Source organism: Mollisia scopiformis (genome assembly GCF_001500285.1).
Source record: "Mollisia scopiformis unplaced genomic scaffold LY89scaffold_4, whole genome shotgun sequence".
NCBI lineage: Eukaryota > Fungi > Ascomycota > Leotiomycetes > Helotiales > Mollisiaceae > Mollisia > Mollisia scopiformis.
In genome coordinates this window covers 1,841,010-1,861,581 of record NW_017263584.1, presented here as the reverse complement: position 1 = coordinate 1,861,581, position 20,572 = coordinate 1,841,010, and the positions used below count along the sequence as shown (strand labels likewise).

Genomic DNA, 20,572 nt, shown 5'->3' with positions numbered 1-20,572 from the left:
CCACTTATTCTATACCCACCCTGCGTGATAGATCAGCCAAGCCGCGCCACCACGAGAATAAGAAGCAGAGACCTGCAAATATCAAGTGTCGCCTCCTGCAAAACCGATCAGAGTACTTTTGGAGAAGAACATAGCCTGATGTGAACATTCATGAAGGACGTGTCAGAACATGCCAGACGCAAATCTCAATCGGAAACACCGCAAAAGACATGGGCAGAGCATGCTGAACTGAAAGCTGAAGAGAAAGGAAAAATTTGTGCAGTGCAAAGTCCGCCCATATGCATTCTAAAGTGTGCAGGAGACCGTTTGTTTAAGCCCGGCGGCCAAGGTCAGCGGTGACCTGGCAGCAGAGCATGAGATCTAGACACATGATTTTGACAAGATCCAACGCCAAAGGAAAGTCGTCGTAGAGGAGAGAAGATGGGAGATTAAATGAGCTGTAGCTCCTTTATCGAGGCTCAACGATGAAGGCCACGCAAGGTCATGCTTTTGAAACACCAAACGCTCATTCCGTCATATTACGCCCAGGCTATGTTCAAGATGCAATGGCTCGGGCACCTTGGTTTCCACCACGGTTGTTCTTCTTGGGTTTAGAGACGGTGCTCCAACCATCTTCTTCGAGTACCGCAGCTTCTGGTTCAGCAGCTTGGGTCTGAGCAGGTGACGCTGGAGAAGCTCCACCGTTCATATTCTGCCGTGGGCGGTCATCGAAATGTCTTGGACCACCACGACCTTCACCGCGGCCTCGGCCTCTTCCTCTTGGACCACGTGGGATGTCATCTCTAGGTGGTGGTGGACCTCCAGATGGACGTCTCCAAGCACCAGTCTCTGATGGCTTGGGCTTTGCATCACGAACAATCTCCTTTGGCTTGACGGCCTTATCATCAACAATATTGCCGTTGGCGTTCTCGGTCTCCACCGTCTCGTTGGCTGCCTCGCCCTCGGTTCGTTGAAGAATCTCAACCTGCTTGCTCTCCTCGGCCTGCTTTTCTGCAGCTTCCTTGGCAGCTTGTGCAGCAAGTCGCTTCTCTTCCTTAGCCTTCTCCTCGGCCTCTTTCTTTTCCTGGACGGCGGCGAGTCTCTTCTCTTCGATCTCTCTCTCCTTTGCAGCGGTATCGATAGGACGTGCGGCTCCAAATGGGCTGGCTTTCGCATCACCAGAGGTAGAGGATGGGGACGCGAGAGGAGCTTCGGACACAGTTCTCTTGGCGAGATTCAACTTGGGACGGCCAGCAGGAAGTGCATTTGCGGGAGCCGGTGAGGAAGGCGCTTCGCTACCGTCACGGGATGGGATTGGCGACTTGGCTGCCGGGGCATCAGGTCGCATCTTTGTGCGCCACTGATTGTCTTGCTCAGCCGCAGTTGGGGTCCGTTCGACAACTGGGCGTTCTTGAAACTCTCGTCTGGGAGGTCTTGAGCCATCTTGAGATCCTTGTGGACGTCCCTCACCCCATGCAGCTGGTGAAGATCGACGATCACGGAAACCTTCTCCTCTTGGGCCATCGTTTGTTCGAGGTCGACCACCTTCACGAGGACCACCACGCTCTGGAGCAGTAATGGGAGACAATGGGCCCTTGCGTTCCCAGTTTCCAAAATCGCGGACCTTGCCATCACCCTCTGGGAATCGTTCCTTTCTTTCTCCTCCGAAATCATTTCCAAATCCACGGTCTGACTCGCGACGGGGGCCTCCTCGGGATGGTAGGTCGGGAAGCGGTCCCTTTCTGCTCCAATCGTTCAGCTCTCTGGCTTCTGGGCGGTCACCTCGATCCTTCGCTGTAGTGAATATAATGATTAGTGACTGTGGGTAGATATACGAGAGCATTTATAACATACGTGGATCAGCAACACTGATTCGGATGTTGCGTCCTTGAAACTGGCTGCCATTAAGAGTCAAAGCTTGCTTCAAGCCATCTCGAGTGGCAAATTCAGCGTAGCCAAAACCTTTGGGCTTCATCTCCATCTTGTCCTCAATGATTCGAACATTGGTGCATTCGCATCCGGCGAAGAAATCGTTGACATCTCCAACAGTGGCGTCGAAAGACAGATTTCCGAGATGTACAGTGTAGGGGGGCTTGTCAGGAAGGGGGAGTTCTTCGCGAACAGAGTAGCCTAAATCGCATCACATATTAGCTGCGATCGACTTTGTTAGACCGATCTCGAACTGACCTCCTCCTCCCATGCTACCACTGCCGTATGTGCCTGTAGTAGAGCTGTAGGTACGTCGTTCACCGCCTCCATAGCCTGTGCGAGAGTCTGCTAGGAGTCAGTATTGTTAAAGATGGAAAAATTGTTGGAAATGCGGTCTGAAGGCGAACTGCATACCCGCTACAAATGTTCAGTTAGTAGACACACCTTTGGATGTGATTCATGAAGACTTACAAACTGGCATATCCTCCATCTCATCGGCCCATGATCCCATCTCTGTGCCATGTTAGACTACTCTTTCTGTGTGAGGCTGAGGCGGTCGAATATTCTTACTCTCGTCAGTCAAGAAGGCCCCGAGGGACATCTTCTGCTGTTCTTTCTTCTTGGGCGCTACATGGCAAACATATCAGCAAGATGCCTTGAACATTGTAGAATTGGTACAGCAGCTCTGCGCGCATTGCGCGTGGGGCCAGGGGAATTTTCGATCTGGCTTACCCATGTTTGCGGGTTTTTTAAGGACACTGCGCGAGAACTACTGCTCTTGCGCCTGTCCTGGTAACTTGGCTGAAGGATAGCAATTCCTTCAGTATGTGAGATTGCGATTGCGAAAGCGGTGATCAAGTTTCTAGAACTTGATTGTGTTGGGACTGTCGTTGCGGATGGAGTCCTCGCGGTCCCTTGACTTTCGAGTGCAATTCTTTTTGGTGTTAAGAAAATCGCGGGAGAAAAGCCGCTAGTACCACAATAGGCTTAGCGAAAGAACTCGAATATAGCTCCGACATGGGACTTCTTGTTCTTGTCATTCATCGAATTGATCTATGAATGTTCACAGCACGACATGGTTCAACGACTATTGAACTCTATGAGTCGACTTCTGGTTGGATTTTGTCATTGAACAGTCAAACATGCAGCCGAATGCTTGCTCGATAAAGAAAATTAAAGACGATATGACAGCCACTCCACAGTCAGGGGAAGACTCAGAGGGTCATCGAAAACGAAATGGCTTGCCTCCAGAAGTTATAGAAATTATCTGGCCTGCTCTGCAGGTTGGAGGACTTTCCGGTATGTATATCCCTCATGGCGCCGATCCGTACTCTTCAGGTCTTGCTATTCCCCAGTTGGTCATGACTGAATTTGCACGTGATAATACATAATAAAGACTTCCAGGTTACTAAACTGTGTCTTAGGTCTGTCTGGATTGACTCTCGGAGCATTTGCTGGTGTTATGCGCTCGAGTCCCCCTGCACTGTTTGCTATGGCTGCTGGCATCCAGTGGTTCACTCTGGGCACCACCATTTGGGGTAAGCTCAGCAGCATGTAGTATTGGGCACTTGCTTATACCTGTGAAATAGCGTCTAGAGGGTTTGTCCTCCACGCATGGGGAAAAGAAAAAGTTACGCCACGTGAGAAGATATCTGCAAGTGCTATAGCAGGAGCAATAGGTGGAACAGCTGGAGGTCTTCTTCGTAAGTCTTTTCATTTTCGACGACACCACCTGACCAGCACTGATTTATCTTGTAGGGGGGCGAAAGAACGTAATTCCAGGTGCAACCATGGTGGCTCTGTTTGGAGCTACAGGACAGTATTTGTACAATGTTGCAGATGCTCGGAAGACTACCCTTGCAGGAAAGCCAGAAAGTGCTAAAAATTCATGGCTGGACTCAAAATGGAGTCCCATGAAAGTGTTGTCAGACCAGGACTATGAGAACATGCTGCGAGAGAAATTATTACGTGTCAACGCCGAGATTGCTCTCGTCGATGACAACATTGAAGCGCTAAGAGCTCAAGAGCAGAAGCAGAAGGCGAAAGGGAGGCCAGACGTGGAGAATCCACGACCGGCCAAATGATGAAGCTCGACTACTCTTACCTATATAATACGGATGTTATTGTCACATGTGAAGATCTCTGCAGTGGCAAATCAGCAAAGAATGAAGAACTCGCTTACGTGAGAGAAATCGGTTAGGCTTCAGGTAGAGAGTATCTTTTCCATTATTGTTCCAAAGTTTCAGTTCTTGCTATGTCGTTACCGAAAATCGGAAAGAACATGAGGCCGAATGACAACAGGTCCCTTTCACAATGAAGCGTGCATAACACAGAACATCCGCACTCTGATGGAGAATCATCTTTACAGCATGTCAGAAGATCTTAGTCTACATATCTGCAACAAGGATCTCTATTCTTCTAATTCAGTCTTCCACCACAATGGATCAGGCATCAGCTGAATCTTGCCCTGAGGGTCTGGAGTGTGAGAAGGCTTCTTGCAGACAGTCTGCCATATCTTGTTTACTGTCATCTTTAAAATGATTGTCAAACATCGCAACTGTTGCCATATGCATGATCTCTATTCGTAGCAAGAAACATCTGCTCACATGAGAAATCTGCCACCAAGTAGCCGGCATCCAGAACCCGGGACATGAAATCAACCATTCAACCATTCATCCATCCATCTCTGCTCTTCTACCCGTCTCTGGTATGTGTGCTACGAGCGACGGGGACGACGGCGGCGAGTTATTTATACCTGCTGTCGTCTAGCGGTATCACAAAGCTGTGACTCAGCCTTGAGCAGCTATTCCCACATCAGGCATCAAGTACGATCGATCTGGTGTATAGTTATAACGGACTAAGAAACAAGTGGCTTGTAAAAAGTCTTCCTATTACTTCACATCACCGATATCGGGCCTTGAACTTGGAGGAGCTACTGTCTTTGGTATTTTACAGCGGAAATCTGCCTCTTTAGTCCTGCTGTGCGTTACATCCTCTTAAAGCACTCAACCTCACATGCATTTGATCCTTTCGAAAAGCTTTTGTTTGATCACTCAAATGATGTATGCTTGTGATCAAAGTCATTGAACCACCAACAGAACACTTATAAGCAAGACAAAGAAACTATCAGCGAGTACCTAGAAATTCAGATATCTACCTGTCAATTTGCATTGACATGGTGACTGCCCGTACCTGATTCATAGAAGCAGAAAGTTCCCATCACCACAATACAATGTGGTCCTCAAATCATGAACGCGAAAACAAGTCAAAGAGCTTGCAATCGTCGTTCTATATACATCTGGGATAAGTCACTAGGATATCAAGCAACGAAGCCGCCTCCAAGTTGGAGGAAAAAGTGGCGTGTATTTAGTCCTCCAAGCAATACGAATAGATTCGCAATTCTCTGCAAATCCAATTCACAGAATGTGTATAATTGGCAGGCACAAATTGGACAGCTTTGGAAAGTTAAAGTCGTACGACATTAGGGCATTTCATGTAGGGAAGTTGATCGATTCTCAAGACAAGCCTAGCTTGCCGTGAAGGCGGCGTCTTCGAAGTCCACCCAAACCTGTCTATCTCCATGAAGGAGCGATAATCTGGAACATAGACCGAGAGAAGATCACGTATAGATTGCATCCGTTGTCAGAGTACGATGTTTTTCTGTACGAATGACAGACAATTTCCATTTTTTGGTCTCCATACTCCAATGCTATGCAAAAGCAAATTGTTCATCTCTACCCTCAGTCATCATCATTATCCTCTGCTACTCCTTTCTTTCGGGCTGCATTCAAGACCCACTCTTCGGCCTTTGCCTTCACCTTCTCCTGACTCTTTTTGTCCCCGTTCTTCTCTTCCCACTCTGCCCATCGCTTGAACCAAGCTTTTGCACCCTTCGGCTTGAGTCCTTTAGTCTTTACAACACGCTCAAAAACACCTCGAATGACATCTTGGTCGCCTTGCTGCATTTCCAGATCAAGCAACTGATTCCAAATATCGAGTCTCTTGGGGAACGTAGAGACCAGCGACTCGAACATTGTTCGCCCTCGCTCTGCAGAGCCAGCTGGAGAATGGAATTCCAAAGCAGCAAATTTAAGAGTAAGGTTCAGGTGCGTATGTGGTGGTAGTGATTGAGTTGCTCGGGGAAGAAGAGCTCGCGCACGATCTGGCGATGATAGCGTTGAGTGCAGGAAATGAGCATAATTATACCAAACCGTCGGTGATTGCGAGAATTTTTTAACAAGCACCTGGAAGATCTCGTCGGCTTTCTGTTCAAACATGAGTATGGGATACTAGGACTGCCGAGTTCAAGGACACTTACGTTGTTCTTGCCAGATTGTATGTAGATACTGGCTAACCGCTCATGAATCTCCTGAGCATCATTGTATTGGCATGCCCGCTTGAAAATCTCCTCGACAGTCTCGTCGCTGCCGTACGCGTTCTCTAGATTGAGTAGAGCTATCCAAACATTCATCTTTTCCGTCTCCTCTCTGATATTGATTATCTTGATAGCACGCTCAGCCACTTCCCTTGCTTTGCTTAGTTCACTAAGTTGCATCTGAAAAGCCATGTACTGGATCCAAAGCTGAGATGAATCTGGCTGCCCAAGAAGCAGTCTTTCAAAGTCGCTAGCAGATTGTGGGCCATTAGCATCCAAATCACCTGTCTTGTCGACTTGGATTTCCGCCTTTCTTTTCTTCTTTTTCTTCGGCTGCTCCTTCATCTCATCATCATCAGAAGCCACGCTAGACTGGTCTTCAGCTTGGTTGAGAATATCGGCTGACCAATCAAAGCCACCAGCACTGAGACCGGCAACATTTTCCTCGTCTGCGTCCGCCATTTCTTTATCGGAGTCATCTTGGTTCTGTACAGCAGCGCTGCCAATGCTTTCAATATCGTCGAGGTCGACACCACCAGCCTCGTCATCGGAGTCATCATCTTCCACGTCAGAGCCGGCTATTCTGATGCCTTCCATAGCATCCGCTGCGTCATCAGCCTCCTCACTATCCGAATCTCCAGTCTCACCAAGATAAGACGCTTTGAGGCCGAAGTTGATCTGTCTCTTTTCGGGATTGATTCTCAACACTTTGGCTTTGACAACGTCGCCTTCATCGTATAGCTTTCTGACATCCTTTACACCCTTGTCGGCCATCTGACTTTGATGACAGAGCCCGCTGACGTTTTGTGACCCGTCGACAACAATGAACACGCCATAATCTTCCACCTTTCTGATCTTGCCAGTGATGATCTGGCCAACCTTCATGTCTTCGAAAGCGAGTGGCGCCACATAATCCTTGTCTAAGACTGAAGCCTTCAAGGACATTTGGACGTTATTGTTCTCCAGATCAACCTTCGTAATCTTCCCCTTGATGAGTTGATCAACCTCAAATTCCGATTTCCAGTCTTTGAGAAATGAATCAGAAAGTTCAGATACTCGAACGTAGGCAGTGACATTGGCCCCAATTGCAACGAACAAGCCTTTGTCGTGTACGTTCTTGACAAAACCTCGCACAATATCATTGACTTTCAATTGAGAAACTGATATTATCTCGGGATCTTGCACGGACAGAGACGAGTCAAGGACCCTTGAAGGTCGAGCAGACAAAGTAATTCTCTTGTTTGGCGCATCAATTTCCGTTACACAAACCCGAACAATGTCGTTCTTCGAATATTTTGTTGGATCCGCCAATGAAAAATCATCGGTAAGATCAGTCAGATGTACAGGAGCAGATATTCTGTCACTAAGCTGAATCATGACCTGTCTTTCGTTGACTCTGGTCACCTTTCCTGGCACAACCATGCCTTTACTGAGATTCTTGAACGTCAGTGGTTCAGATGTCTTGCTGGAACGAGCAGAAAGGTCTAATCGATTGTTGGCCACGTCCACGTTGGTAACGTGAACTCTAAGAGCTGAACCAACAGGAAAGTTTGACTCGAGGTCACCCAGCAGAGACACATCATCGGACACGTCCAGTGCCTTTATCTTACCCCGAACGTTAGGCGAAAGGTTTACCCATAAACCATCTTCGGTAATATTGTTCACGAAAACAAGATGTGAAGAACCAACTTTGACTTGATCAAGCGTTAATGGCCCTTGAGATGACTCTGACTGGTCACTGGGCTTCGCTGAAAGCTCGAAGACAAAGTTTTTTCCTCCTCTGTGCGAAATCGGTAGAAAGCGGTGGTTTCGTGCGTCGTGGATGCCAAGGACTCGGACATTGACAATTTGCTTGGATGAGAAAGGTCGCAGAGGCCTCTTCCGGTCTTTTATCTGATCCCAAGAATCGAAAACTTGTGAGACGTCAATTCGACCTTGAATACCAGCTGCAAGTTGTACATTGATCTGCGTATCCTTGATAGATGCTATTCTTGCTTTCGTCAGTTTCCCTAGAGAAAAGTCTTCCATGCTCGAGATCGTGCTGTCGATTGGGTCGATGACAGGCCGACTAATCGTGGTATTGGAAGATTGTTCCTCCGTGGGTTCTTGTTTGCGGCCAGCATCCACCATAGAGAGTAGAAATCTCCGCTGACTGTGATCAACAGATATCACCTTGGCTTCTAAGGATTGATATTTTTTGAGACAAAACTCGGGAAGGCTGATAGTATCTGAAGGTAGCTTATTCTTAGGCAACAAGCCCGTCAAGTTCCCTCCAAACTGAACAAAAACTCCTGTGAGGGTCACGTTCCTGACAAATCCATGGACTGTCTTGTTCTCCTTGACGTCGTCAAAGCTTCTCAAGAGTACTCGGTTCTTGGCATCTGCGACGAGACTAGGCTTGTTAGTCAGGACTACAAGATGTTTCTGCTCCATCTTTTCGAGGACTGCTAGATCAGCCAGAGTCTGCCCGACGCGGATCCTTTTCAGCGCAGATGCGTTCTTGGAAGAAGATCCGTCGGTAAGCTGTCCGACTGGAAGCACGGCACGAATGCCAAGGCCTTGAAGTTCGACAGATATGTCGTCGCTGGACTTCTCTGTGACGACAGCCGAGACGATGTCGCCTATCTTCAGCTTCTGCATCGCAGCTTGCTGGGCAGCTCCGAATGTGGACGCGTCTTTGCAAGAAACTAGTAGCTTTTCTTTCTCCGCGTCAACTGTGAGAACATGAACATTCACAACTTGTCCAACGCGGAAGTGTTGATTAGGATCTTGTATGTAAGCCTCACTCATCTCAGCCACAGGCAAGAAGCCTCGTATCGTGCCATAGAATTGAACCACGGCGCCATTCGGAAGGATGTTAACGATCGTCCCAGGACTCTGCATGCCAGGAGCGATCTCATTGTAATTGATAAACGGCGCCGCTTCAGAATTGACTAAACTCTTCTTCAAGGTTAACCGAAATTGCCGTTTGCCTGGATCCGTAGATAACACCCGAGCAGTCACAGCTAGTCCTTCTTTGAATTTCTTCTCCGGGTGAAGTAGTTGAATGTCAGACATGTGAGTTTTTGGAACAAGACCGGTGATGCCTTCGGCCAGAGTGACCAAGAGGCCACCAACACCAGAAGCGTCGACAACAATCTTCTCAACCTTTCCTTTGACTACTTCGGCCACAGTCAAATCCTCGATTCGCAGAAAGGGTTGTTCCAGGATGCTAGCCTCCATCGATACGAGATACATGCCGTCAAGCAAGTTGTAACCGACAAGTCGACCTCGATGACTTGAGCCAACTTTGTATGGCCCACTCGACTCGAAAAGGTTCTCAATTTTGCCATCCTTAACGCGAGAGATGTGCACAAATCCAGAGACGCCCTCCAATCCGACGTCAACCAAAAGGCCAACTCCCGATTCTACTTTTTTGACAGTAATTTCTTCGATGATCGTTGACAGTGGTAGGATTTCTAGAGGATGTTGTTTCTCACCATCTTTTGTGGCCAGTTGAGAGCGCAAAGAAACCACGTGGTCAAGAAGCGATACTCCGAGCTTGGGCGGATCGGAGGTGGGGAAGGTGCAGATGATTCTGGCCTTTGCTTTAGAACCGATCTTATACCTGGCCTGCAGGTCTTTCCCATCAATGGCAGCCCCGGAATGCATGAGATCTGCCGTAACGTCGACCATACCCATTATCTTTCCAGCTAATCCTCTAGATGACACATCCGTAATTAGGACTTCAACTGCTGTACCTGGTAGGAAGGCATCAACAGCAGGTGCTTCGGACAAAAAGTTCTGTTTCTTTATATCGCCAATTTTCCGCACATCCGTAGATAGCTTCACGATTTTGGAATTGGAGCTGAGGCCCGTGACCACACAGAGATAGACTGCACCCTCTATGATATCTGAGAGCTTAGCACCAAATGGAATCTCCTTGGCTCCCATGAATCCTTTCATTTCGGGGTCATCAAGACCCAGATCCATGACAAGGCCGTGATCTTCGACACTTTTCACCGATGCCATAAGCGTGCTGTTGGTGATAACATTTCGCTGTGATAGGGAGTTGTTCGACTGCTGAGGCTTCAGTGATAGTTCTATTCGTCTCTTGGATTTTCCTGGTGTTGCGGAATCGTCGTCGCCAGTAGACATGACATAAGCTCGGAGGTATTGGCCTATGGAGAAAAGTCTCCCTAATTCAATGTCTTCAGAATTACCTTGCTCGTCATCTTCTTCTGAGTCTTCCTTGGTTGCGATTGCCTCGATCCTCTCAGTGATCTTATCGGAAATAGAGGTTATTGGCACGTAGCCAGTCAAATTGTTCGGCAGTGACAGGGCAATATCGTGATCATTGACTTGGGAAACTTGGCCTAGTACTAGTGATCCTGGCACAATTCGCTGTAATGGTCAGTCAGGCAACACAATAGAGATTATGGTCATACCTTGTAACTCAATCCCTCAATTTTCACATCCGCTTCTTCTGGCTCGGGCTCCTCTGCAGCCTTCTTACCCTTTCCCTTGGACCTCGATTTTTGCTTCTTGCGATCGGCTGTGCCGTTAGTTGTGCCATCCTCGTTCGTCTTTGACGACTTTGCGCTTTGTTCAAACAAAACATCTCGAGTAGCTTGGATTTGAATTTGCTTGTGCTCCAACGGAGTCAAGAGACTTGCTCCACCTCTAGGAAAGGCAGCATCTTCTTCCCGCGCCTTTGTAATCTTTGGAACCAGAGAAGTCTTGGGAGTTGTCGTCTTGGGAGTTGTCGTCTTGGGAGTTGTCGTCTTGCTCTCGTGCTTGTCTTCCTGTCTCAATCTTTTTGAAGGTCGACTTTCTTCTTCGACAGGTTTCCTTGATCGCGCAAAAGATTCGTTCGTGGGACCAGTCTTCCTCTTCTTGTCAATTGGTGCCATAATTGAGCTTAATCGAAGGAAATTCTGAGGCGGGGTGGGTGGTGCAGCAGCTTCAATATTAAAATTCTTTGAGAACTGGAACTTTTTCTTTCTGTCCCGAGGTTTACCCGCTAGCGTAAGAACCTTAATTATCCAGCCTCGTGATTTTGACAACGTCATTGGTGGGGAAGAATAACAGGGTTTGTGTTGACCCAGGCTGCAGGGACAGACAGAGACAACAGATTCACATTATTGTGTCTGGTAATTTACACATTCGCTCAACCACCCGCGGACATTGAATTACTTTTCTCAACAACGTTCGAGAGTTCGTCAGCCTATTCCATGGGACCATTACGACAATCCAAGCGCGCCAGAACAAAGCCTCCCATCGAACAGGCGGGCTCGAGGCCAAATGTTGAGTCGAACGAAGCACCAAGTGAAGCAGGCTCGTCAACATCCGCAGAATCCTCGACTCCTGTTCCAAAGACCCCCCAAAATGCGGCAAACTCAACCGAGGACATAGCTGTTCCTTTGACGGCTGGCAACGCCAGGTCCAGTGCCAACAAGCCGCTCAAGTCTAAGAGTAGTTGGTATGGGACTTGGCCTCGAAAATCAACGGCTTCTACTCAAGTGGCGAGGGAAACTATATTGGCTGATAAGCCCACAAACACTTCATCTGCTGACTTAGGTCGGTTCGAAACTAAGCCTCCACCTGCTACATCTTCACGTCCTCCTTCTATGCTGCTCGGGAAGAGCAAAGAGACATTAGATGTCACTATGGGCGGAACATATGAAGCGGAAAATGCGGCAGATAACATAGAGCACATGAAGCCGATGTCCAGCGAGAATGAAGCGGATGCTCCCTCGCCTCTACCAGTACCTACCGAGAATATACCTGCTCCTCCTCGAACAGAGCCGGTATCAGACGCCGCTTCCCAACGGCCTTCGACATCTTCTGGCTGGCTCGGAGGCTGGCTTAGCAGGCCGATGCCACAGACGCATGCAGCGGATGAGTGCCAGCAGATTACCAGTCAACCTCAAGCTGCACAAAAGCCACAAGATCAAATGGAACAAGAAGCACCAAATGAACAGCCTGTGCTGAAGGAATGCACTACAGAGAATGCATCAGCTTCAGTACCAACACCAGCGCCACCGTCATCTTCTTGGTTTGGTCTTTGGTCGACTGCAGCACCCTCGACCGTAGCAGAGGCCCCTAAAGATGAGATACCCGTGAAAACAGGGGATACTGGCGGGGACACTGTCATGGAAGATGCTCCTTCTGCAGTGCCGGAAGCAAGCACTCAACCTGCAGCTGGATCTTCATGGGCATTCTGGTCAACAGACAGCAAGAAGCCCGCTGATGCTCCAGCAAAAACCGAGACATCTGGACAGCTTGCAGTAGCAGGGGAAAGTTCCCAAGACAAGCCTGAGCCGGCAAAGACTGTACCGGTAAAGGACACTCAGAAGAAGGACAGCAAGAAAGGGAAATCAAGTAAGAGAACTAGGCCATTGTCAGGCGAGGTGGAAGAACTTCAACCAAACAGCAGTGTGGAAGCGGCACCTAAAGCTACTTCATCTCAAAGCCCAGCTAGCGTAAAGGCTACACCTCCAAATTTACTGCTTCCTTCGGTGAAAAGCACCTACCGCCTGGTTGAGAACCCCTCGATTCTGCAACAAATTACCCGACTCATCATGTATGGACAGCAACAACCTGTCAAGCATGTATTTTTGGTCAAAGATCCGCCAAAAATTAAGAAAGCTTTAGCAATAGGGATTCATGGTCTTTTCCCGGCCCCGCTGCTTCGAACTGTGATCGGGCAACCCACTGGAACTTCCATTCGATTCGCGAACCATGCCGCCTCCGCCATCCGCCGATGGACAGATAAGCATGGATCGGTCGATTGTGAAATAGAAAAAGTCGCTCTTGAGGGAGAGGGAAAGATTGCTGATCGAGTTGATAATCTTTGGAAACTTCTGCTCAATTGGATTGATCACGTTCGAAAGGCAGACTTCATTCTTGTTGCCTGTCATTCGCAAGGAGTGCCTGTGGCATTGATGCTGGTAGCAAAACTAGTCGAATTTGGTGTGGTAACGACAGGAAAGATTGGCGTGTGTGCGATGGGTGAGTTTGAACATACGGCCTTTTCTTTCGACATTGCTAAGCCTCATCTTCTAGCTGGAGTTTCTCTCGGGCCGTTCCCGGATTACAAATCGAGACTATTCAGTGGATCTGCTGGAGAATTGTTCGAATTTGCAGATCCGGAAAGTACCGTCTCCAAGAGATATGAAGATTCTCTCCGTGTAGCGGTCAAATATGGGGTCAAGATCACATATTGTGGATCCATCGACGATCAGCTGGTATCTATGGAGGTTTGTTACGACGTCGACGTTCCCTTCAAATTTTCGCTAACCCTATGCCAGTCCTCCACTTTCTCGCCTGCGAGCCATCCATACATATACCGAGCTGTGTTTGTAGATGGCCGAATACACGCTCCTGATTTGTGAGTATCCTGTGCCTTTCGACTTTTCCCCTTGCAATCTATGATCCACCGCCCTTTTGATGTTATTGGGTTATGGGTACTCAAACATTGTCCTTGTTCTCGTGTCACTAACTTCCGGCAGCCTTTCCCACCTTGTCGGGTTTGCCTTGAAACTTCGTAATCTGGGAGTTTCAGACCATGGCCTCATCAGAGAACTATCCGCTCCTCTCGCGGGCAGCCTCTATACAGGCGAGGGTCACAGTCGGCTGTATGATGATGGAAATGTTTACGAGTAGGTAGCGCTGGAAGTTCTTAGACATCCTTGCTAATGCTTTACAGTCTCGCAATTGAGTATGCTTTGGAGACTACAACAGTTGGAGATGTTCCCCTAGACGTTAAGAAATACGAGATCCCTACGAATGCGAATCCATACATCCTACCGTGGATTATGCGTGGACTTTTAGAAGAGGATTTCGTGAAGACGGAGCTGGATCAAGAGACAACCGAGCTTTTGAAAAAGTTCGATGACTGGAAACCGGCCACGAAAGTCCTCAAAGATGTGAAGTATAGACTAGAAGCTGTAAGGTCAAAATTATAGGATAAGGGACTCGGCGAAGAAGATACATGGTTGGTAGGCGCTTGGGAATTATGAAACGAACTCGGTTGGGCAAGGTAGAGACATAGATGTCTGGCGTTGATAAGTTCACAGCGCTGATGAGAATCAGAATGATACCCTCAATATACAATATACTTTTGATATTTGACTACGGGACTAGTGATGGAACTGACCATCCTCGATGCCTCGTTCACCTCCCGTCGATGTTACTCTCCACGTGATTGCCAATTATGGTTAGACCAAGACTTATAAATTCAACGTCACCACTTCTTTTCCCCTCGAATGCCAGACCCCAGAACATCCGTCCATAACTTGCTTATATATCGACGAAACGAGGAGATCGATGCTGACCGGCATTTCATCTGTTTCTCATGGCAGTGTGAAAGCAGAGAAGTGCCATGCGGCTGCCCCGCCTTTGCAGAAAGCGCGACGTAACTTGCAGCTGGCCCTGCCCTGTGGCTAGACAACACCGGAGCAAAAGTTCCTGACAGCCCAAGCCAAGCTCCTCTAACGGATATGCCTTTCCTGCCTCTGAAAGCGGCTGCTGGCAGGCCTATCATCTCACGGTGTGATCTCTCTGGTCCCCATTCGCGGCTGTCAACAGGTCTTAGCTCTGCCCACCATGCCGGTTCTGACCCAAAACCATGTTTCTTGCCGCTTTGTCCACCGGCCATCTAATTTGATGCGGAAGCAGAACATGTAACCACTTCATCGACTATTGGCTGCGTACCTACTGAGTTTTGATCCTTGAACAGGTGGAGCTCCGCTCCGATTTCATCTGCAACGTCATTTGGCAAATCGTGAACGTCCAAAAACAAACGTAGGTTCTTTTCCTTTCCAGTTTCACTTCTCTTTTCAACAATTCCAAAGTCTTGAACCCAATTCCATCTATCTCAATCCCGGAGTTATGCAATCAGTTCTTGGAGGTACTGTTCAAAAAGCTGGCGAAGCCATCAGTGGAGCTATGTCGTCCAACAAGAAGCTCACCGATATGAAACGGAATGAGATTGAGCCAAAGTCCAGTGACCGTTTGACAACTGATTATGGAGTGAGGCAACCAACCCATGACAACTGGCTGCATGCTTCTACTGGTGATCGCCAAGGGCCAGCCCTTCTCGAGGACAATTTTGGACGTGAGAAGGTAAGTCATTAGCAGAGAGAGACTGAGCTAAATATGCTAACGTAGCCTTATAGATTATGAAGTTTGACCATGAACGTATTCCCGAGCGAGTCGTCCATGCAAGAGGTGCTGGCGCCTTCGGAAACTTCAAGTTGTACGAGAGTGCCGAAGATGTCACCAGTGCCGGTGTCCTTACCGATACATCTCGTAGCACGCCTGTATTTTTGCGATTCTCTACTGTCTTAGGTTCTCGCGGAAGTGCAGATACCGTAAGAGATGTTCGAGGTTTTGCAGTCAAGTTCTACACCGACGAGGGAAATTGGGATATTGTTGGAAATGATATTCCTGTGTTTTTCATCCAGGATGCTATCAAATTTCCTGATGTGATACATGCAGGAAGTAAGTGCAAAAAATCGTACCTTGACCACTTCACTAACAGCCACAGAACCTGAGCCTGATAATGAGATCCCTCAAGCACAAACTGCACACAATAACTTCTGGGACTTCGTATACTTGCATTCTGAAGCAACACATATGTTCATGTGGGCAATGTCCGATAGAGGAATCCCAAGATCCTACCGCATGATGCAAGGATTTGGAGTGAATACCTACACTTTGACCAATGCTCAAGGCGTAAGACACTTTGTCAAGTTTCACTTCACCCCAACTCTTGGTGTCCACTCCCTCGTATGGGATGAGGCATTGAAGATCGCTGGCCAAGATCCGGATTTTCATCGCAAGGATCTCTTCACAGCCATCGAGAGCGGCTCTTTCCCAACTTGGAAATTTGGTATTCAAGTCTGTACGTTGAAATTTACTCCTATTCTCCTTAGCCTTAGAAAACCGAGCTGTTCGGAATTCTATTCGGGAGTTGCTCATCCAAGAGGATGTGGTTCAAGCCCTCCGATGGGGCCTTTAGTTCCAGATCTTTGTTTGAACGTGTACTGACTTGTATATAGGCCCTGAAAGCAAGCAAGATGACTTCGACTTTGATATCCTCGACGCTACAAAGGTCTGGCCTGAAGAGCTTCTCCCAATTAGATACATAGGAGAGCTTCAACTCAACAAGAACCCCGACGAATACTTCACACAGATCGAGCAAGCCGCCTTCTGCACAGCTCATGTTGTACCAGGCATCGGCTTCTCAGATGATCCCCTCCTTCAAGGCCGAAACTTCTCGTACTTTGATACCCAACTCTCCCGCCTCGGCGTCAACTGGCAAGAACTCCCTGTCAATCGTCCAGTTTGTCCGGTTATGAACAACCACCGAGACGGACAGATGCGCCACACGATCCAAAAAGGCAAGATCAACTACTACCCCAATCGTCACGACATCGTCCCTGCTGCAAAACCCAGCGAAGGCGCTTACATTGACTATCCGGAGAAGGTCGTCGCAATGAAACAGAGATTGCTCTCTATAAAATTCTCTGAACACTTTGCTCAAGCTCAGACGTTCTGGAATTCTATGGCTGATTACGAAAAAGCTCATATTATTAACGCACTTGGCTTCGAGCTCGACCACTGCGATGAACCTATCGTCTATGAAAGAATGATCAATCGCCTCTCGGACATCTCTCTCGATCTCGCACAAGCAGTCGCCGAGAAAGCAGGTGCACCTACACCTACGAAAGCAGGCAGGCCAAATCACGGACTCAAGATGAAAGGTCTCTCAATGACTGAGTTTACCCCCGAAGCACTAGGCCTCCCTCCTACCATTGCGACCAGAATGATTGCCTTTATCATTGCCGATGGCTTTAACCTTTCTGAGTACGAAGCTGTCAAAGGAGCTTTGAGCGCTGCAGGCGCGTTGTGTTTCACAATCGGTCCCAAGAGACAGCCAGTCAAGAGCTCAAGCGGAAAGACAGTTGCCCCAGATCATCATTTCGAGGGCATGAGAAGCACGATGTTTGATAGCATCTATGTTCCCGGTGGTGAGCATGTTTCTACCTTGATGAAGCAGGGCAGAGTTATCCACTGGGTTAGAGAGGCATTTGGGCATTGCAAGGCTATTGGCGCCACTGGTGAAGGTGTCAAGCTCGTCAAGATGGCCTGCGAGGTTGAGGGAATGGTATTCAGCAGTGGGGAAGGAGGAAGTGTTACGGAGTCATACGGTGTTGTTACTGCAGGTGGAGTTGGCAAGCCGGAAAGTGTGGGTGATGCTTTGAAGATGGTGAAGGGTGCTAAGAACTTCATTGACGCTTATGCGTTCAATATTTCTCAACATCGAAACTTCAAGCGCGAGGTTGACGGGTTGACTAGTATGGTTGCTTTCTAATTTGGCATGCTAGGTCTGAAATAATATCCAGACCATTGTTATGAATAAGCACCAGGGACATTGAAGTGATTTTATTTTGTGGATTTTAATTTCTTATACCTACACGTGAGAAATGTCCCTCGAGTCCATATACTTCATACTTCCCTCACCTACCTATGTATGTATGCCGAGAGACTAACACGATGAGCCTGCCTTGCTCTCTTGGCGACTCAACACGCATCACCAAAAGTTCCACCACATGCTTCCGGGTGCACGTAGGTGATTCGTTCCGAATCTTCGCAATAATGGTATCCGCAACCGTATGAACTCCTGCTCGCTGAGTAGAACGCCAATAATGCAGGTTTCTCAATGCTCGCTCGCTCGCTGAAAATCATTATACTCCAAACATTACATGCCTCGATCATAATCCAACAATCAAGATATCGCTTTTCAACACTCATCGTCGTCGTCATAGTCCGCTTCAACAGTTGCCCATCCGCAGTTCCATCGTCGACCCTCGCTTTCACCACCAGTCCTCAGATCCTTCGCAGAGTCACGATCCTCTCTCCAACATCTGACAATAAGGTCATCCCCGACAGTTACAAGCTCGCCGTCATGTGTCCAGGTCACACACCCAACTTCACGATCATGACCTCTGGTGAGAGAAGAGCCAATCGTGTAAATTGGGCAAGTGGGCATTGCACGACAGTCAAACTCCTCTTGCTTCACTGGAATCGCGCCTCGGGCAGAATGCGGGCTAGGCAAGTACCGCTCATCAGTCGGAAAGAGGACTGCACAGTCATCGCTACTGCCCACTGCTAACAGCTCACTGTGCCCATTGTTCGTAGTGCGAAGTGCGGACTTGACGTAGAATGTGTTTGCATGGAACTTTGGGTTGCGGAGGCCGTATATGGGACCGAGACCCTCCTGTGTAAGTTTAGCCTGACTTGGTCGAGTGTTGCTTTGAATCTCCAGCTCTGGAGCATGGCCGAGCATGAGATGACTTGTGCGATAAGTGTACACAATGTTGTCTTTGCATACTGCGTAGATTCTCGATCCATTGGAGCTGAGATTGAGAGCTGTAATTCCGAAATCTCGGTAGTTCACGTGCCATGGCGGGAGAGCAGTGCCCGAGATGGGTAAAGTGCGCTGTTTGCTTGACACAGTACGAATATCCCACAACTTGACCGAGGCGTCAGCTTCGCATGCAGAGAGCAGTAAATGGTGAAGACCCTCATGCAGGAATTGTAAAGCAGTGACAGATACATCTGCCGATCGACTTAGAGATTCCGAGCGGCTTGCAGCTTCCCCACGACTAGCTAGATCAGTCCATCCAGCAGTAGAGGGTTGAGATCGACCAGGAAGGGGCCTATGTGAGTCCGTAATACTGTTGAGAGGACGAGGATACAAGATATCTTGATCGACTGCGCGAGATCGTGCGCCAGTCCGCCTTTCGATGACTGGTGTCCACATTTTACATTGTGGACCACTGTGCCCTTTGCATCTCAGATCCCATATTTGTATAGAACCATCTCTGCCGGAAGTGGCCAGGACATTCTTGTTGTTTGCACCGGGCTGAAATCGAACTTGCTTCAAGGATGCAGTGTGAATGCCAAGTATCGCAATCGTCGTTTGAGTGCCCATATCCACCACACGAGCACTTTGGTCCCCAGACGCTGTTGCAAGAAGGCTGTCATCGTCAGAAAAGGTCATATCAATGATAGCATTGGTATGGACACGAAAACCAAGGAAATTCTTTTGAAAACTTGGCTTTCCACCTTTAGCAGACTCCAAGAGTCGAACTCGACCTTCTTCATCTCCAACCGCGAGGAGAGAGCTGTCTTTATGATATCAGTCATCTAACTCTATACAGGTCAGGCACGACGACTTACTATTTAAGCCGAGAGCAACAAAAGGAATAGTACGTCTCGGCTCTTCGCCCAAGCTCATGATATCGTGAACATCTTCCGGTTTGCTGCAGAAATTCGCTGTAGAATCACGCCAGTCTGGCAACGTCAGTATTACTCCTTAGCCGCTTCCTGAGTACATACCATTGACCGGATAGCTGTGGTGCACGCGTCCGGAACGTCCTGCATTGCCCAGCTCCATCTCGAATAGTTGTGCGGAAAGACCGCCATTGCGATTCCAACGCAGAACCGGCGTTGCAGTATCCTTTGAGCTGATTCTGCCAGGACAAACTACTTGATCTCTGTCCTCATCCTCGTCCTCGTCCAGGGTTCCATCATGCTCAAAGGCAAGGTGACTTCCCTGCGGGCATGGTGACGACGGAACAACATCGTCCTTCGATTCACCCTTCGATTGAGATTGTTGTATTCTATCGAGACCGAGGTTCTTTGTACTCATAACCGAAGGTTGAGTACTTGAAGCCAATGTGTGGAATCTTTTCTGCCGTTTCGACTGTCTTGGAAGGTCAGGGGGGTTATTTTCTTCATCGAAGCCTTTCGATTGTAATGGGCTGGACTGGACGTTTAATGCTGAGGAAGCGCCAAAGGAGCGGACATTGAATAAGACACGACGGGTTGGTTGACGCTGGTGGAGAGGCTGCGAGCGAGGCGTAAAGAATCTTGTGAACTTTCGAGGAGTAATAGTCGGGTTGCGCTTTTCTCTTGTGCTCGCGGATCTTCTTGGAGGTCTTTGTGGGGATGAAGTGACTGTTGCTTCGGAGGATCTATCCATTTCATTGTTCTCTGCTTTCCGTCGCGAAGCCATGATGGCTGAGTATTAAGTGTTGAGTATTTCGTCGACCTCCAGATATGAACAGTATTCCTCGGTGTGGAAGTTGTGTGGTTGAAGGTCGACTTGGAGATTCACACTTAACGCGAGAACGAGCTTCGAGCTCTACCGCGTCTGGGGTTTCGCGTTGTGACAGAACGAGCGGCCGCACTTTCCGCTTCACCTGCGCCCGCTTCCCGATAACTCTGGTGGCT

At 48.4% G+C, this 20,572-nt stretch overlaps 6 protein-coding genes across 6 annotated transcripts; 3 read left to right on the top strand and 3 right to left on the bottom strand.

Moving 5' to 3' along the window:
- Positions 1-334: 334 nt before the first annotated feature.
- On the bottom strand, positions 335-2,748 carry LY89DRAFT_395934 (uncharacterized protein). The gene is made up of 6 exons (XM_018207231.1): positions 2,641-2,748; positions 2,479-2,535; positions 2,380-2,421; positions 2,167-2,253; positions 1,834-2,109; positions 335-1,773 (listed from the first exon to the last, which is right to left on the bottom strand). The coding sequence occupies exons 1-6, from the start codon at positions 2,642-2,644 to the stop codon at positions 536-538; spliced, it is 1,704 nt and encodes a 567-aa protein (XP_018076561.1). The 5' UTR covers positions 2,645-2,748; the 3' UTR covers positions 335-535.
- Positions 2,749-2,956: 208 nt separating this feature from the next.
- LY89DRAFT_681491 (uncharacterized protein) lies at positions 2,957-4,343 on the top strand. Its single transcript, XM_018214307.1, has 4 exons — positions 2,957-3,207; positions 3,333-3,446; positions 3,498-3,611; positions 3,667-4,343. Exons 1-4 carry the CDS (start codon positions 3,051-3,053, stop codon positions 3,990-3,992), a joined length of 711 nt encoding a protein of 236 aa, XP_018076560.1. The 5' UTR covers positions 2,957-3,050; the 3' UTR covers positions 3,993-4,343.
- A 1,235-nt stretch (positions 4,344-5,578) lies between these two features.
- LY89DRAFT_638454 (nucleic acid-binding protein) lies at positions 5,579-11,210 on the bottom strand. The gene is made up of 3 exons (XM_018211578.1): positions 10,711-11,210; positions 6,227-10,666; positions 5,579-6,173 (listed from the first exon to the last, which is right to left on the bottom strand). Exons 1-3 carry the CDS (start codon positions 11,173-11,175, stop codon positions 5,649-5,651), a joined length of 5,430 nt encoding a protein of 1,809 aa, XP_018076559.1. The 5' UTR covers positions 11,176-11,210; the 3' UTR covers positions 5,579-5,648.
- A 150-nt stretch (positions 11,211-11,360) lies between these two features.
- Positions 11,361-14,378, top strand: LY89DRAFT_638452 (uncharacterized protein). The gene is made up of 5 exons (XM_018211577.1): positions 11,361-13,276; positions 13,331-13,524; positions 13,576-13,655; positions 13,777-13,926; positions 13,974-14,378. Exons 1-5 carry the CDS (start codon positions 11,497-11,499, stop codon positions 14,230-14,232), a joined length of 2,463 nt encoding a protein of 820 aa, XP_018076558.1. The 5' UTR covers positions 11,361-11,496; the 3' UTR covers positions 14,233-14,378.
- Positions 14,379-15,157: 779 nt separating this feature from the next.
- On the top strand, positions 15,158-17,645 carry LY89DRAFT_576071 (catalase-domain-containing protein; the record flags this gene model as incomplete). The annotated part of the gene is made up of 4 exons (XM_018208823.1): positions 15,158-15,391; positions 15,445-15,769; positions 15,816-16,172; positions 16,330-17,645. 4 exons carry the CDS (start codon positions 15,158-15,160, stop codon positions 17,643-17,645), a joined length of 2,232 nt encoding a protein of 743 aa, XP_018076557.1.
- Positions 17,646-17,723: 78 nt separating this feature from the next.
- Positions 17,724-20,450, bottom strand: LY89DRAFT_609005 (WD40 repeat-like protein). The gene is made up of 3 exons (XM_018210512.1): positions 19,676-20,450; positions 19,517-19,630; positions 17,724-19,465 (listed from the first exon to the last, which is right to left on the bottom strand). The coding sequence occupies exons 1-3, from the start codon at positions 20,352-20,354 to the stop codon at positions 18,075-18,077; spliced, it is 2,184 nt and encodes a 727-aa protein (XP_018076556.1). The 5' UTR covers positions 20,355-20,450; the 3' UTR covers positions 17,724-18,074.
- Positions 20,451-20,572: the final 122 nt, after the last annotated feature.